General features: G+C 39.8%; 1 protein-coding gene across 1 annotated transcript in view; it reads right to left on the reverse strand.

Moving 5' to 3' along the window:
* Nucleotides 1-18,428, reverse strand: part of Dpyd (dihydropyrimidine dehydrogenase) — a 900,155-nt gene that overhangs the window by 296,892 nt on the left and 584,835 nt on the right. Inside the window, exons 15-16 of the mRNA XM_052179342.1 lie at nucleotides 10,226-10,294; nucleotides 1,467-1,550 (exon numbers count right to left, since the gene is read on the reverse strand). Of these exons, the coding sequence (XP_052035302.1) occupies nucleotides 1,467-1,550; nucleotides 10,226-10,294 (153 nt within the window). The remainder of the gene's footprint in view (nucleotides 1-1,466; nucleotides 1,551-10,225; nucleotides 10,295-18,428) is intronic.

An 18,428-nucleotide genomic window follows, 5' to 3' on the forward strand; every position in this document is an offset into this window, starting at 1 on the left:
GGCAATCAGAGATCCACAATGCCACTGCTTTTTCAGACCCCGCCTCTCACTGAAACCAGAGCTTACTAACTAAACCTTTAGGCGGACTGGATAGAATGGTCCTGGGATCCTCCCATCTCTGCCTCTCCAACACAGGCTGTTACAGGTACCCGCAGCAGTGCCTGCTGTTTTACTGTTCTGGGGTTCACTCAGATAGATACCCTTCTTAAAGTGGCAAGTGGTTTACAGGTCTCAACCCTCTCCCAAGCACAGCCTTCTCTTTAACCATGCCACACCACATCCCTGACATACTGTTAGAGCATCATAGGACTCAGAAATAATGCTGTCTCCCTCTGACTTGATAGCACCGAATTGTGGCTTCATGGCTGTCTGGTAACCTGTTGTGAGAAGAGCCTGGGTCCCTGTGAAAGATGTCTGGCCAGCCCCCCCCCTCCTGCTGTTCATAAGAATGATTTCTTCCTGAGTTGCAAATCCATTCCCAAGGCCTATTAAATATTTACAATGTACTTAAGGAACCCCTCTCTGCATTTGAACATGAAAATAGAAACTCTTGTTCATTTAAGCATATAAAAACTTTCCTCTCTGCAAATAAAGGGCTCTGAGTTTAATTCATATTAATTCGGTGACTAGAGAAAAACAGAAGTGTGGAACAGTTGGTACCTCCTAAGAAAGAACCCCAAGTCATGAGTGGAAACCTGAACAAACTTTAAAGTTCCAGGAAACTGACAGATCTAGGAAAATACTAAAGTTTTGTATTTAATTCACAATATTTCCTCTGGGCTTAAAGGCAAAATGAGATTCAAAACACTTACCTTTTAAGCATTAAGCTTTTTCATCTCCCCTTAACACACCATACTACATCTTGTTCTATAAAGATGTCGTATTTTCTATATATTAACGTATTATTTTGCATTTATTCATTAGAGGATTTTTTTAAATTTATTTTAACATAAAGCTTCCATTTATTGTATCCGTAAATAAAAATACCATCAAAGTCTTTTTGTAACTCCCCAAATACAGTCAGGGAATAATGATCGTATGCTAAAAACTGTAAAACCCAATTTGTGCTGTGCCCCATTTACTACAAAATCACTACGAACAATGCATTGTGTACACTGTATTGCCCCAGGGAAACTAGATCGGCCTCAGAAATGAATAAAGAACATTGCCTTGGATATCAGCTAACTCTGCTTCAGTGCTTTTAAAAACTATTTGTTATGATATTCCTTCCTGTCAAGCACATAATATGATTTCCTCAATAAAACCCGACCGTTGCCGTGATTCCAGTTTCCCTCATTTTCCACTTTTTAAGCACTAAATATTTAAACACTGCAGACCTGCACGTCTCCAGCCAGTCATCAGATCCACACATCTCCTCGCCTAAGGTACAGTGTAAGAATCCATACAGGGGACAATTATGTCGTACTGACAGCCACAGCGGAGCAGCAGCTGCTGGGGGTGCTTACCTGCCCACAAGCCAGACCCATTCCTCTCTCCCCCATGCCGTGTGGACACGATAAATTTAGCTCCAGGGCATCTGCTCCAGAAGCCTGTAAGGAAGGAAAATGAGAGAGAAGGCAGAATTGTATTCAGATTTTGCTGCTCTCTCCGAGATCAAGTACAAAGACCAATACCTCTTAGTTCTAAACACTCTGATATCACCATAGCTTTCTCCTCAAGAAACCTCGTTCTGTTAGGGACCACACTTTGTCTTTCCTACACAGCTTCTAATTCTGTAGAAACTACTCTTAATGAGTCTGGTCCTCAAGTTAAAGTGCTGATAACAACAATAAATCGTTGATTGAGAGCTTAAAAGTCACAACTTGTTGCTCTATATGCAGTATATTCAATCTATAATAATTCACCTGATCTTAATTTTTATTTATTTATAATTTAATTTATATGCATGCGTGTGTATGTTTATTTGTATGGATGTGGGCAGTGCACACAATCTGAAGTCAGCGGACAGCATGCAGGAGTTCATACTCTCCTTCTACAATGTGGGCTCTGGAGATCAAATTCAGGTCGTAGGGGCTGGCGACAAGTACCTTGCCCCCTGGCCCATCTCCTAGTTCCTGACTCTCAGAATCCTTGTGTGATCACAGTTCCCATTCCACAGACAAGAGATATAAAACAATTGATGTTAAATGTTGGGTCTGGCTGTTAAATGATAGAATAGAAATTTGATCTTCATCTTTTAGGGACCAGAATTTGTCTTTCCTATACAGTTTCTTCTTCTGTAGAAACAACTCTTAATAATTCTGGATAATTGATGATGGGAAAAGGCATGCAAAGGAAAATGTGGTCAGATTCCTAGAATGAATGAGTAGAATGTACTAAATTTAAACTAAAAGCCAATGTCATCATATTTTAAAACAGCTTAGTGTAAGAAACACAAGCTATTGGTTATCTTATCAGACTTCAGTCACTATGATTTCTTATCATTTAAATCATTTATTCCTCCCTGAACACATTAAGTAGATGTTTTTGAAATGAAAAGAACAGCTCAGAATACTTTGGGAAATCTTCAAATTCTTGGAATGTCTATTTGGAAAAAAAATCTTTACACACTTTTTAGGGGCTGAGGAGATGGCCCAGGGGTTAGGAACATTGCCTGTGTGAGCATGAGGGTCTGAGTTAAGTTATATTCAGCATGGAATATAATATATTCAGCATGTCTGGGAAGGCTTTGTGCCTGTCATGCTAATAATGGGAAATGGACAGAGAGGGAGGATTCTAGGAGAAACTTTCTGGTTACTGTTTCTTCTGCCCTCTGCATGCAAAACTGGCATGGGTACTCACCTGCACAACACACAGAAACACACACACATGTACATGCACATACATGCACATATACACACACCATCTTTTAAATTTAATATAGTAACTCAAGGGATAGTGAACAGATACCAAGTTTTATACTTCTAGAATTTAACTATACCTACTTCTAGAATTTAACAATAACATATAAATAGTTAGAGGAGAGAGAAGGTTTCAATAATAATACCACATATGTATTACCTCATAGGAAAGATTTTAATTTCAAAAGAAATCTACTATTTACTAAGCATACCAGATTGCTCTTTAAGCCAAAAGCTGTTTCCTCCAATGTTTCTCTATTCTTCCTAATTGTTTTCTCTATTTCATAAATTTTAAGTATGATCTTAACAAATTCAACTCTAGTTATTTCTTAGTTGGTTTTCTCGCCCATTTTCCTTCATTATTGCACCTGCTTTTTCTTCTGTACATCTGTGAAGGTCTATTCACTCAATTCCTATGTCTCCAAACATGGGCACCTTATGCTGCTCCACATCCATCATAACTTTGCTCCACAAAGTTTAGAAATGCTTCCTGTTACTTAACATGGACTAAGAATCACACTGTCCCCTTTCTGCAGGCTTTGTAGTGAGGATAGACAACACCCAGCCTACTGGCTGCAAAGGACTGGAGAGGCTTTGGATGGGTCAGTTAACCTTCCTAGTCTGCAGTTGGGTAGACCTGAACTTCAAGTAATGGGACTGATCCCAAGTTCCAGCCATATGAGAACCATGCACTTTGTCTAGATTGTGTATTGCCAGTATATATGACTGTGTGCCTGTGCTTCTTCCTGGTTACTTATGGTATTTATTTAGACATATTTAGCAATTGATAGAAATTTGGAGTCACTTTGCATTATCAGATCTTTGGGAAGCACTTGTACACATATTTACATTACACATACATCATTGCAAACTGACAATTAAACAACATGGAGATAATGATAGCTAAAGCTAACTGGGTAGGTTCCATATGCAAGGGTATCTCATTAAGCCTTTTGTTTTATCTTACTTCAGCTTTAAAACAACTCCAAAAGCTAAGATATGCCATCATGCCCATTGGCAGTTCTTAAGCCAAACGTAAAAGATTCAAATTATCCATCTCACAGGATCTTAAATGTAGAGCCTGTGGCTTACCCAGTGATTTAAATCAGTGGGGAGATATTATTAAATCATTTGTTCCTTAAGTAAAATTCAAACACCACATCTTTTCTTTCATTTGCTGTTCTTAAACATTGCATTGCTATGTAAAACTGAATGTGTATATGCGATGTGTAAGTAGAGGCAACGGTTATGGGGGAGGGAAGGGGAGAAACAGGATGAGGAAGCTAAGCAGGGAGAGGGAAGGAAGCTATGAGGAGAGACAGTACGTTACAGATGTGTATGGCATTCCCTTACCTAGCTAGTGCTATGGATGCTAGTACTAGTAATATGCATTGATCCAAAGCCCTGTAGAGCAGCCCCTGCTGATGGTGAGCGTGACCAAAAAGGAAGTCAGTGAGAGCTTTGCTTGTGCATCAAAGAGTTTGTAGGGACAGAGTCAGAGCCTGACCTTCTCTCCATACACTGGTGTTTTCCCATCCATTGATTCTGTTTCCATTCATATCTCAGTGCGTATAGTATAAACACAGCTTGCCAGTCACGGATGTGAGGTTATCTGGCAGACACACTTGGCGACACAAAGAGAAAAAAGATACTTGCTCCCCAGCTGGGACTGCCACACTGGATTAAGAAAACAACCTTCAGCATCCTTGTGGCTTCTAAACTACCGTCCAAAACAAAATTCTTCAACACCTATGAAAGAGAGTCTTATCTAGGGATAGTTATTTAAATCTCTCAAATAATACATACCCACATGTACCGATCACCAAAATACCCTGAGATGGGCCTTGAAATGAGTATCCAGATCTTAAAAATTGGGACAAGACTGCTCTGGGTGACACCCAGGGCCTGGGAGACATTTATTTTGCCTCTGAATATTCCTGTCACTAGGGCTCACAAGAATTTTAGGAGTGGCTAACTTCTATTTCCAAGTAGCCACAACCACTAAAAAAAAAAAAAAGCTTTAATTGCTGAATTAGCATGATATGCTAAATAAAGGAAACTGAACTAACATTCTGGCTCTTATTAATCACAAGGATTTTAGTTGCTTAGTCCAAAGTGCATCTACCTCACCCAATAAGGGCTATGAAAAAGAAAAAGAGAAGGTGGACACCATCAAAGGGCAGGTCATTGCCCAAGGAGTAGCTCCACTCCAGATTAGAAATGTGTTGGAACTGTTTTCCCGAAGATTTAAGGCCTATTCCATCAGAAGAAATTCATGCCTGATGCTGCAAACCTAGCCCTAAACCCATGGTTCAAGAAGTCACAAGCTTCAGAATTATTCTGAACCCACTAGAATTATTCAACCAAATACATACTTCTGGGAGTGGGGGGGCTAGGAAAGGGGAAATCATTTGAAATGTAAATAAAAAATATATTGAATAAAAAAAATACTTAAAGATAAAAAAAACTGCCCCCATAAATCTGGATATCTCTACTCATAGATTAATGTAGCTACTAGATCTCATCAGAGGTGTGTGTGTGTTTGTGTGCACATGTGCAAGTGTGATGGACACTGGCTAATTCAGAAACTCATTACTTGTCACAGTAGAGAGGATATGTGTCAGTGGTGTTCTTAGTCACAAATGGGACATCTGTAGCACAGACTAGTAGGTTCCAGGTTCAGTAGGAGACCTTGTCTCAAAAGATGGAGAACAACTGAGAAGAACTTTCTGTGTCTACCTATGGACTTCACATGCACAGAAATACACATATACAAAACCACTTAAATATGTGCATACCCAGAGCATTTAGAATTTTAAAATGCTATTACAATTCTGGGTCAATGAAGTTATGGTAGATAAATTTGGCTGAGAGAATATGGGTACATTACCTGCATCTAGCCTGTATACTTTCTCACATTTGATGGCTTTACTCACCTTCCAGACTATATTGCTGTCAGTATATATATTGTGCTAGCAATCAAGGTCTTCCTCTATATGAGACCCAGGGCTAGCCACTGCTTACACAGCTTACACAAGCAAGAACCCCAAGGGACCACGTTCCATGTCTTATCAAGGAGTTCTGGCCTTCTGGGTTTGGGTGAAGAATCCCACTGCAGGCCATGGGGTATATGATTACCCAGAGAGGTAGAGCACAATCAATAGTGTAGGATTCTATCAAGAGAGACTGGGGGCAGGAAGATCAGCCTGTCCCTTACTCCTCTCATGCTTCTCTGTTAAGGTGATCTTGTGGTACCCTCCCTGATCCCTATACCTGAGCACTCTACTCTGTTTCCCCGGGAAGCCTCCACAGGTTCTCTAGTACTGTTCTATGTTCCTTTTCCTCCTACCCTGGCTCTTCTTTTTCAGACTTTTCCTGCTCAGGGATTGCGTCCTTCAATAAGGCCTTTTCTCATTAAATATGACTCAATCTCTATTTTCTGGGCTAATAGACATTAAGAAAGAAATGGATTCCAGTTCTGTTAAAATGAATTCAAGATCTTCTTAAGATCTAATACAGGCAGCCCGCAGTAATGGCTCAATTTGCCAAGTATCTGATTACATACTTAAGCTGTGAGTACATCCTTGGGGCTGAGATGATTTCTGTGCATCTCTGTTTGACTGCCCAGATAATTTACACATAGTTCAAGCTTGTAATTTATAAATAAACACTCTTTTGCACTAAATGGGGATAACCAATCAATGTCTCAGAAAAGTAAAAGGCTCTATGAGCTAAGATAATAAACACAAACTACTAAATTTACCAAAAGTTACACCATGCTGTAAAAACCCTCATGAAACTGCTTCTTTTCCATAGTGTCTAAAAAAAACAAAACCATGGCAACTGAAGCAAGACTGACAAGAATACAGTATTGGAAGGCAATTCAAGGGTAAGTTCACTAAGGTTAGAATTAAAAAGGGTCAGTTTAGGTTTTGTTTTATTTACAAGAGAAAAATCATATAGCAAATGAGGATGATAAATTAAGTAGTTGGGGCATGCAATGTCCTTGAGATGGTTGCATTTAGTTCAACTTAATATATTATTTAAATGTACCTAATGCTGTGACCCAACTTTGCTGGGAGCATGGAGAAATATGTCTGTATCTGGTCTCATTTCGAAAGCTATTTGTGTGCTCTGTAAATAGTAACGTAGCATATTAGGATCCCTTGAAACAAGGAAAACCAATGTCATCCTCCTATTGGCTATTTTTTCTCCCAATGCTGTGACCAAATACCTAAAAGAAAGAAACTTAAGGAAACCAATGTTTCTTAAGACTTGTCGGTTAGGTGATGAAGCCACCTTGGTATAGAAGGACTTGGGTGCAGGCTGAGTGCCATGGTAACGGAAAGCTGCTTTTTCACTTGTCCAGGGACCAGTGAGAGGGTGGTATTGGGTGAGAGGGTGCTGGTACTCAGCTGACTTTCTCTTCTCCCCCTTTTATTCACTCTTGGTGTCACCAACACTCAGAGTGTGTCCTCAGATATTCATGTTTGCTAAGGTCCTCACGGACATGTGTACAACTGTGCCTTACACAGGGACCCTGGCATTCACAAACCCACCTAGTGGATTTGGTTACCTGTCCTCCTTTTACAAAGTTAATCCCAGAACCTCTCATTCTTTACTACTGATCTTCTACAACTGCTGCTCTTTTGATGTGGTGTATATGTCTTTTGTGTTAGCAGAGGTGGTAAGTAGAAGGCTGATGATAAATTTCCTCAATTCCAATTAAAAATCCAACCCACTGAAGAGAGAAACCTCATGAAAATGCACACACACAACATCCAGCTGCTTGCTAGTCCCTTGAGTGACAACATGGAGGTGTGGTGTGTGATTCCCGGTGCAACTCACAAAGAATTGTCCATGTTACACAGTATCCTAACTTTGGATGGAAAAAATTTCTAATTTATCTTAATGCGAATTTTCCCACTGATTGTACATACACATATACATAAACAGTGGGTCCATAAAAACAAAAGAAGTGAGTGAGTAGTTCTTTTTCCTTTTAATAGCGTTATTTTGTAAGTGATTATGAGCATGCATGAGGTCATACCACAGTGTGTGCAGAGGTCAAATGATAAATTAAGAGAAAGTCCTCTCCTTGTACTATGAGAGTCACTAGTGCTGAACTCATGTCATCAGGATTGGTGGCAATCACCTTTACTCACGGAACTACTTTACAGACCTAAAACTACTCGGAAAAAAAAAAGAAAGGAAGGAAGGAAGGGAAAGAGAAAAAGAAAAGAAAAGAAAAGAAAAGAAAGAAAGAAAGAAAGAAAGAAAGAAAGAAAGAAAGAAAGAAAGAAAGAAAGAAAGAAAGAAAGAAAGAAAGAAAGAAAGAAAAGAAAAGAAAAAGGCAAAAGAAAAAAAGAAAAAGATGACGAAAAAGAAGAGGACATGACATTGGGTGGGTGACCTAAGAGGGGATCAGGGAGGATCCTGAGTTGAGTTGAGGATGGTGAATATGGTCAAAATACAGTTCATGCATGTATAAAATTATCAAAGAATAAGTCAAATATTATATTTGAAATGCTATTGGCTGTGTATAAATGTAATGTGTGATGAAATCCTGTGGACGGCTGCTGCCCTACCCCCACAGGGATTCAAAGGCCTATGAGCCTTCTCCTAATGTCCTAAGGTAGCCTAGGCAGAACTTTACAAGAAGCAGTTGGTTCTATTGACAGTGGGTCTGGCTCGTGCTTTTTGATATATATATATATTACTCTTCCAAGGAAATATAGAGATTCTTCTGACTTAGCAGAAAGCAGACTTTTTTCTCTTGTCTTTGTTATATAAAATTTGGGAAACCATAATAAATAAGAGTGAAATTAAAGACTAAACAAAATGCAAAAACATCTACAATTGTTAACATACTTCTAATTACAGCCTTTTGACTTTTGTAAGTAAACTCTCCCACTTAAAAACTAATGTCCATTTCTGAAGGAAATGTTTTTTAAAGTATTTTATTCTCACAGAAAAGCAGAGAAGCACGCAGCATGATAAAGCCATTTATCATAGTCAGCTTAAAATTGGCAAAGCTCATGCCAAGCACAGGCTCTGTGGAAGATTTCATGGTCAATTAGGTAAATACACGTATAAAGCAGATCCAGCACAGAAGATCACGAAGCCAATTACAGATCATGTTTAATTTCACCACCCTAAGTCCCAGAAGTGATTTTTCCCTTCCGAGTTTTAAAAGTGTCCAAGTAAAATGTACAGTCAACCATCTTTGCATGCCACAGAGAACATCATGGTATCTTGCAATGACAGGTCAAATCAAAAGTCTTGCTAGGTTCCGTCTTCAGCGCGGTTGAGAGCTCTTCAAGACCCCTAGCCAGGGCTGTCTCACCTAAGTTGCCTGACTGAATGATTGACATAAGTGTATTTTTTAAGCATGTAGTTTTATGTTTGAAATACAAATCTGAGGCTTGTGGTTAGTTGCTTGCATTTGTGTAGTTTAAATTGTGGCATGTCCACTGACAGATGTGGCATGCCCACGGATGTGCGTAGCATGCCTGCTGACTAGTGTGGTATGCCCCCTGACTAGTGTGGCATGCCCACTAACTAGTGTCAGATGCCTGCTGATGAGTGTGGTACGCCTGCTGACTAGTGTGGCATGCCCCCTGACTAGTATGGTATGCCCGCTGACTAGTGTGGCATGCTCCCTGACTACTGTGGTATGCCCACTGACTACTGTGGTATGCCCACTGACTACTGTGGTATGCCCACTGACTAGTGTGGCATGCCCACTGACTACTGTGGTATGCCCACTGACTACTGTGGTATGCCCACTGACTAGTATGCTATGCCCACTGACTACTGTGGTATGCCCACTGACTAGTGTGCCATGCCTGCTGACTGGCATACCATTCAGCCACAGCCCATCCTAGCATTTTATTCATGTTGGTATTCAAACTAGAACAGTATTAAATGAACCTTTTACATTTTAAATATTCAAGACTTTTATATTCAGAATTCCTTCTCTTACTGTCAAACTAGTTTGCCTAAAGGCAAGGCAAGATCAAGTTAGACTCTCAAAGGTAGAATTAAATTTTATCATGGCATCCATCATATATACAGTTTGCTAAATATGCAAATGTAGAGTCGATGGATTCAGAGAATAAAGGGATTTTAGGTACCGTGTGAAATCCAGGGGACTGCTTTTATAGAATGTATTCCTTTTAAATTTACATTTCCATCACTTAAATGAAAACACCTGGTAAACAAATTATAATAGAAATGCTTTAACTTACATTTTCAATTCAATTTTACTTCTCTTGTATTATTTTTTGTGGCAGCCTTTTACTTAAAACTAATAAAAATGAGAGAGGTGAAATAAAATGAACACCAACTAAAGAAGTTTTTACCTCAGCCATTTTGGAGAGTTCCATCCAGTCATTCTTGTTGTAACTGCACATGATGCTGGCGATCAGGATCTTTGCAGAGAACAAGAGAACATGGGTTCAGGTTATTCTATGCACATATCAATAAATGTAAACATACATTTATCATGAGCAGCTACATTATAAAAATTAGTTTTTCCAATCTGCTTCAAAAGAAATATCACTAGAAGAGGCAGTATGTAACAGTGAAGCAATAGAGAAGAATTAGGCTTTAGACTCGTGTGACAACATTCCTAATTACTATTGTTGACCATTTGAACACTAATCTGAACATGTATGTGCCTGTGCATGTGTGGAAGTTCACACTGTGCTATTACGTATATACATAGACACACATGCACACGTGTCTGCAGGTGGATGATTGTGGGGATACTCGTAGAGGCCAGATAACCTTGTATGGGTTCTTCAGTGGCCAGTCCCCCATTTTTACCTTTCCCTGTTTGATATAAGTCTTTCACTAGGATCTGGGTCTCATCAATTTACTATACTGGCTCAGCAGTGGGCACCTTGGATTCTCTTATCCCCACCTCCTGAATGCTGAGATTAGAAGCACAATCAGCTATTCCTAGGACTTTATGTGAATTCTGGGGATGGAACTCCCATCTTCATGTTTGTGTGACAAGCGCCTCACTGACAGAACAGTTTCCCCAGCCCCAATTTTCTTAACTTCATTGAGTTTCAACTTTCTCACTTCTCAAATGTAGATTATAGTATTAACCTTGTCATTTAAGAAAGTGGCAGTGGGAATTACACAAATTTGTGTGTAAATGTGGGCTACTGAAAGAGACATCTAATTTTTATAATGCCTTTAAAGCGCATATTACTATAATTATTAGCACAGCATAAAGATTTCTTTCATGGGAAAGAAAATACAATGTTCCTTTCAATAATAACATGTTACAATATGGTTAATACAATTTCATGTATTTCTTGCAAACTATAGTTTTAAATTATATTAAATAACTTTACATTTCTTTGAATTTGGGTAGGCTGATGATTTATGTACAGGCTTACATTAATCCATCAGTGGAGTATATATAGCAGTAGTTACTAGTATCTGCTCCAAAGCTAGAATGTCTATGTTGAAGTCCTGTAATATCATCTTTAGGTCCTGTGCTGAGCAAGGGAGTAAATTTTCTAATTAGTAAAATATGTGTAACATTAGAGAGAAGTAAGAATGGCCATGACTAAGTCTTATTTAACTTTAAGGACACAGTGGACATTTTACAAGATTTTGATTTACAAACTTATTTAATAATTTCAATCTTGTTTTGTATGTTTTTTTGCCCAAAAAAAAGACCCAAGGACACTGAGTTGTAAAGACCACAGCACTGCTAAAGGGAAGACCAGGGTTCAGGACCAGATGGTGCTGCTAACAGTCTATGATTTTAGTTACTATCTTTTGATGGTCTCATCTACACACTCAGGGCATGCTAGTAATTGCTTTGGTCATTGTGACATCCTTCGGTGCTATGAGATTGGGGCATGAGGAACTTATGCTGTGCATGAAGTCATGGTGTCCAGTGCAAGAATCTGCTAGAAGTCATTGTGCTCCCATCACTTCTTATTTATGTATGTGTCTAACATCACAAAGACATGCCGCAAAAGTTAAAGGAATGCTTTTATCATGGATAGAAATCTGTAAAGCTGAGACTACATTGTCCAGAGTTCTTACCACCAGGGAGAAGCTGTCCTTAAAACTGGGTTAACCTGAGTTCCGTTGTAGACTCTAAACACCATGGGAACTGGGATTTTGGGAAGCACATAAATCATTTATTTCCCAGGTAAGCATACAGTCAGGGACAGAAACACTAAACAGATAAATGTTATCTCACTTAAACATTTAAAATAGTGGGCTTCCAGGTTCTTTATTCCATCCCATTAAAAAAGAAAACATTGAAGGAAATGTTTAGAACCGTGGTTCTCAAACTGAATTGCAACCTCTTTGTGACAGTAGCAAAAAGTAGAGGTATGGAGTAGCAACAAAATCATTTCATGGTTTCCAAAATACAAGGAATGGTATTAAAGGTTTGCATCATTAACTGAGTTGAAAACCACTGCTTGAGGAGGACTATCATGCCTCCTGCTTGAGGGTTTCTTGAGCAGGACCAAATTAGGTTTCTTGTCTTATTTCAAATAGTTTAATTCCCCAGGGTAGCCAACCTGGCAATTTGGAGGAAGAAAGGGGTCTATCCTATGCCCCACACCCATAAAAACCAAGACCCTCTATTTGGACTTAGATGCTGGCTCCAGATGCCCTGCCAACAGGAAGAGTTTCTTTGTGTGCTAAGCTGCGTGGTGTGCGCTTGAGGTATCAGGGCAGGTTGGTACCCATGGTGGGGGCTCTCCTTTCTGAAGAGAAGGGGACTGGGAATGGGTGAAGAGATATGAGGGTGGGACTGGGAGAAGAAGTGGGGGGGGCTGTAATCCGGATGGAAAATGAATAAAATAATTAATAAAAAAGAAGTAAAGGCAGGTGGTGAATGGAGAAGGGTTATACACCAAGCTTTTTCTGCTTTGTGTAGTTTCAGCTTCTCGTTGATGAAACAGGGTGTTCGAGAGAACACCTACCCCATGATCTTTTCGGCAAGGATCCAAAGTCCCTTTTATAATATCTTTATCTAGTGAGCAAAGGGTCTTTATCCAGACTGAGTATCCTCAGTGGCAAATGGTCTTTCCACCCTTCTCAGTAATCTTACTCAGAGATGCCTGCTCTCTCTTCAGCTAGAAAAAGGACCCAGGAAGAATACCAAAAGGAACAAAAAGTCTTTTAGGGCTAGACCTAATATCTCCAGGCATGGGTCTCCATTGCTGAGAAGGATGCAGAAAGAGGAGGAAGAAAAGGAAAAGGAAGAGGGGAAAGGAGAAGATGAAGAGGGGAAACGGGAAGATAAAAGATGGAGAAGATGAAGGAGAAAGGAGTAAAAAGGAGGGAAAGGAGCTTATAAGGGAACAAGGAAGGAAAGAGAGAAGGGTAGGAGAAGGAGAGGATGGAGGAGGAAGAATTCAAAGAAGGAAAAAGAGGAGAAACACCCTTATTCTTTCATTTGGAGTCAGGTGACATTCCAATTCTCTTCTTCATACCCAGAGCAGAAGTAGAGAAAATCACAAAGGAAATGTCTCCTATTTAGGGGGTCAAGGGGCAGATAGAACCCTAGAGCTTGCTGCTAGAAGACAAGAAGAGTCCATAAGATATAGTATCTGAGAAGCAAAAAAAGATTTCCATCAGCAAGATATCTCGGGCAATGAGTGGCCTTAGGATTTTAGAAATTTTATATTTTCATAAACAAAGCTAGAGAAAGGACCCAAGGAGCTGAAGGGGTTTGCAGCGTCATAGGAGGAACAATATGAGCTGCCCAGTACTCCCAGAGCTCCTAGGAACAAAACCATCAACCAAAGAGTACACATGGAGTTTCCCATGGCTCCAGAGGCATAGGCAACAGAGGATGGCCTTGTTAGACACCAAAGGGAGGAGAGGCCCTTGGTCCTGGGAAGGGTTAATGCTGCAGTGTAGGGGAATGTCAGGACAGGGAAGTGGGAGAGGGTTGATTGGGGAAAGGGGAAGGGGATATGGGTTATAGGATTTTCGGGGCAGGGAGGACCAAGAAAGGGAATAACACTTGAAATGTAAATAAAGAATATATCTAATAAGAAAACAAAGTAATATTCCTACATATATGCAAGGCAAGGCACACATCATCTTCTGTTTCCTCTCAGGGTAGAGGAAGGGATAGACAGCATGGGCAGTTCTGCAGACAGGATAGGGATGGGGACTTCTGTCTTAATTTCTCACAAGTGCAGTACAATGTAGGGACTCTGACCAGCTTGACTCAGGCAAACAGGGCTCTGTCAGCACATGCCATTCTCTCCAGTTACCTCAGCCAAGCTAACACCCCTTAGATTACAGTCCTAAAGATAGCCATCAAGGTCTGTTCCCTTATTTGGCCAATTTCCCCTCCTGAGGCTGATTACCATAGTCTAGCTTCAAAGTATTGAAGTCCAGCAATCAGATGCCCCCTTTGGCTCACCTAATTAACATATTCAATAAAATTAAAACACCTCATCCTAACATTGGGTTTCCTCTTTTACCATTATAAACCGCCATTTTCCTATGTGCTGTGTCTGTTTCCTCTCTACCCAGAGCAGTCCTTTGTCCCACTTCAGTATAAAAAACTTTCTTCCCTTTCCCTTGCTATGTTTCGCTTCTCCCTCATCCTCTATCTACATCTTTCTTCTCTTATTCCCTACTCTCTGTCCCTCTGGGTCAAAGAAATTTCCTTTGTGCTGAGAACTTGGTCTTGAGGGGGTCCTGGGCCATACTGATCCTTACATACACTACTTATTTTCTAGACATAGAAAATATGGAGGCACGGGAGACACACCTCTTTTAGCTAAATTCTACTTTGTATAACTTAATATTTCCTGAGAATGTTTATTAGTATACTCTTTTCAGTATCATTTTCTTTACTACTAGAAGTTTCTGTTGCATCATCATCACCTAGAGTATTGCCCTGAACACAGAAATCTGCAGTGCTATTGATTCATATGGAATCAGAAGTTGAATGTAGCTTCTGAGAGTTACTTACTGGGGCGGGGGTAGTGGACAATAGGTGGGATCTATACATTCTTCTTCTTGGGAACAGTTGTCTAGGCAGCCAAACTGCACATTTTCTAAACAAGGTCTATCTTCCTATTCCCCAATGATTGGTCGGTCACACTTGACATCAACACCCTACCATAAGTGTTACTGGTCCCTAACCTAGACAGCACATGTGTTGAGAGTTGCTAGTGACCACTGACCTCTCATTTATCCATCTGCCTCCCTGTTCTGCTTTCAGTGACTTTATCAGGGCAAGTAGAGTGGACAAAGGAAAGTGGAAAAATGGAGGTAACCAAGAATGGAATAGAGACCTATGCTGCAGACCTTGCTAGACCAGGACCTATGCATATGTCTGCATGTAAGCACTTAGAAATACTGCTTTTCCACTGAACTTCATCAATGATTTAAAAGCAGGACTATTAGGGCTGGACTATCTAGGTTAATAGAGTGCTAACTTAGCATGGGTAAAGCCCTGGATTCAGAATCATAAAGCACCATAATTAGTTTAAACATTCTAAATATCTATATTTAAAACCAAAAGGTAGCTTATAAAAATATAGCAGTATGGTAGTTTACAGATATCACTGTGGCTGCAAAATTATCTTAACTTTCATTAAAACAGACCTGAGGTTTTCCAGAATCAAGCTAAAAGGTATTCACTCTAAAAGGAGATGAAACATAATTAAATCTTTCTGTGATGATTAAAAAGTCCTTTAGTGTTTTGCTTGACTCAGTTTTTAATCAAGTAAAAGAGGACAGGCTATTTTGCTTCCTATGAGAAAAGTGAACTGATGGGTTTTGCTTGTGATGAAGTATCATGCCACCCTACCAGAAATGAATACTCACGGAGACATATTTCTAATCAAAGTTTCACTTAATTTAAGCCATTCCCAGGCTTATCTTTTAATAGTTCATATTTTAAAACATTATTGAACAAAGTGATACATAGCAGACAACCACTGTACAGTATTTGAACTTTGGCCCTGCCCTGGATTTTATGACAAACACTCTAGTAGGAAGTTCCCACAATGTGAAACAAGCTCCTAACGCATATTCATCTCTCACTGTGGCATCTCCTAACTGACACACAGAAGTCCAGAGAGAAGACATTGACCTGAAGTTTTTTTCCCCTCAATGTTCAACCAATATTGCCCAAGTACATACTGTGTGCGACTAACTGTTCTAACTTGGAAGTGACACATCTAAAAAGGGGAAAAAATCCTTATCACCCTCAGTAAGAAATGAATTCACTAAGCAACTGCCAGGTCAGGATTACTGTGATGAAGGCAATATAGAGGAATATGTTACAGAATCACTGGGGGTGGGGGGCACAGTTATAAGACACGGACCCTCTGCATTGTGACCTAAGACATGAACAGGTTCCTTTCTTTGAAGAATGAAATGGGGAGGAAATTTGTCCTTCTGGGAAGAGAAAAGTATGTGTAAACACTAAGAGAAGATGAGCTTGGAATGTCCGAAACGGTCCAGAAAGCTTCAAAATGGGACAAGAGTAGTATGAATAAAAATGAGAGAAAAATTCAATAGCTGTCGCTGTAGATGTTCTGACCCCTGTGGGAGTTTCATGACCCATGGAAAGTCATAAAATTATTGTGGATACTGATACAATGGTCCAGCTTGCATCTTTCAAATATTTTTTTCTGAAATCTTCATAAGGGCAATAAATGTGAAAATAGGGATTTCAGATTGGGTAGGATCTTGTGGTAGCCACATAAATGCAGAGAAGCTAGATCCTAATTGGCTGGTGAGTATTTTGATTCAGGGAGACAAAAATAATATAATATTAAGGATGATTCCTAGAGTACTAGCTTGAACTCTGCATTTGAGAATATAAATTATGTATGAACATGGAATAAAGCCTAGCAGGATGATGACTGGAAAAACTTCAAGGTTCAATTTTAATATGGTCCATGTGAGGTGTTTAGTAAGTATTTCAGTAGGGAAGTCACCTATGTGCCCTTGTTATATTTGCTGATATTCCACTAAAGGGGTTAAGGACAAAGTTAAAAAACAAGGAGACTATAATATAAAATAGCATTTATAGTCAACTGGCAAGGTGATTAGACATTAAATAGAATAAAGTAGATAAATAATAAAGAGCCAAGGCCCAAGCTCAAACCACAAGAGAATGTGGCTTCATGCTGGAAGTTCTCCAAATGTCAGTTGTGACCCAGTGTGATGAATTCTGCAGAGATGTTGTAAAACAGTTTCCTAGAGATTGTAAAATTCTATCCTGCAGGGTAGCATCTTAAATTGGAAAGTAAACAACTCAAATTAGGCTCAGAAGTGCCAGAAACTGACCAGATTCTCTAGGTTCCTCCCTGCCAGAGTGCACAATAAAAGTTGAGATTCCTTCTCAGAAATGTGAAGCTGGGCTACGAAGACCATTCTCAGACAAGCCACCCTACAAAGAAGACTCTACACTTGATCTTAGCCAAAAGGCTGAGAAGCGATCAAAGAAGACTCTGAGATGAGACCAACTCCCTGGAAGAAGCAGAAACCAGCAGGGTTTCCTGCAAGAGATTTCGACCAACTGAGTAACTTGGATAGGATACTCTTCAACCTGTTGAGTTAGTTGCTTGTAGGATGTGAAGTGCACTCCAGGTACCCAGCTTTGGTGAACTGGCATCCTGCTGTGGTGGGGTCTGGCACTATGCCTTCCATTGAGTCATTTCTGATCATTTAAATAGCTCCCAATAAAGCTTATTGGTTTACCAAGTTGGACTGAGGTTGGTCTCTATACATCCTATATGGGGTGAGTAGGTATTTTTTCACTGTCTCCCTAGGAAAAGTTTTGTCATACAATGAAAGAACTGACAAGTATCTGACAACATGGACATCTCGGATCATCTTTACAAAATGGTTTTCACTGAGGCAGCAAGAGTGTGATTCAGACTGGCTATGTCAAATGAGTAGAATTGGAAGATGGAAAGGGAGATACAAAAAATCTCCCTCAAAGCTTTGTCGGGACAGTCCTAATTTCAGTTCCAGCTGAACTGTGATAAAATATGCTCACAACTTAAGGGAGAAAGGATTTTTTGGCCTAGGGATTCCAGTTAAAATCCTTCATTGCAAGGAATTCAAGGAGGCAGGAAGTGAAAAGAGCTAGTCATATCTATACATGAGAGCAGAGAACATAGGATGGCTGTGTGCATGTGTCAAGCGTGGTCTCTAGTCTCTTATCTTTGTCTTTGTCTCTCTGTGTCTCTGTTTCAGTTATGCTAGGGTCTGGCTGATGAACCAGTGCCATCCTCTGGGTAGCTCTTCCTACCTAAATTTACTCAATTAAGAAAATCCCTCCTGGGTATGCCCACAGGCCAACCTAATCAAGACAATATTTTGTTCTTGATTTTAGGAAGATGTATGAAGAGGCGAATACAAGACTGTAGGAAGCCCAGTGTGAGTCCCTTTTAATCATCTTCAGTTTTGCATGTTTTTATGTTGGTGGAATGATCTAGAAGAAAGTCTGAAGATGATAAGAGGTAATGCTGAATCAAGAGTGGCGGGAGGCAGTGTCCTTGGAGAGCGGAGAGGGCATCCTATTTCAGT

The sequence above is a fragment of the Apodemus sylvaticus genome, chromosome 4 (genome assembly GCF_947179515.1).
Source record: "Apodemus sylvaticus chromosome 4, mApoSyl1.1, whole genome shotgun sequence".
Taxonomy (NCBI): domain Eukaryota; kingdom Metazoa; phylum Chordata; class Mammalia; order Rodentia; family Muridae; genus Apodemus; species Apodemus sylvaticus.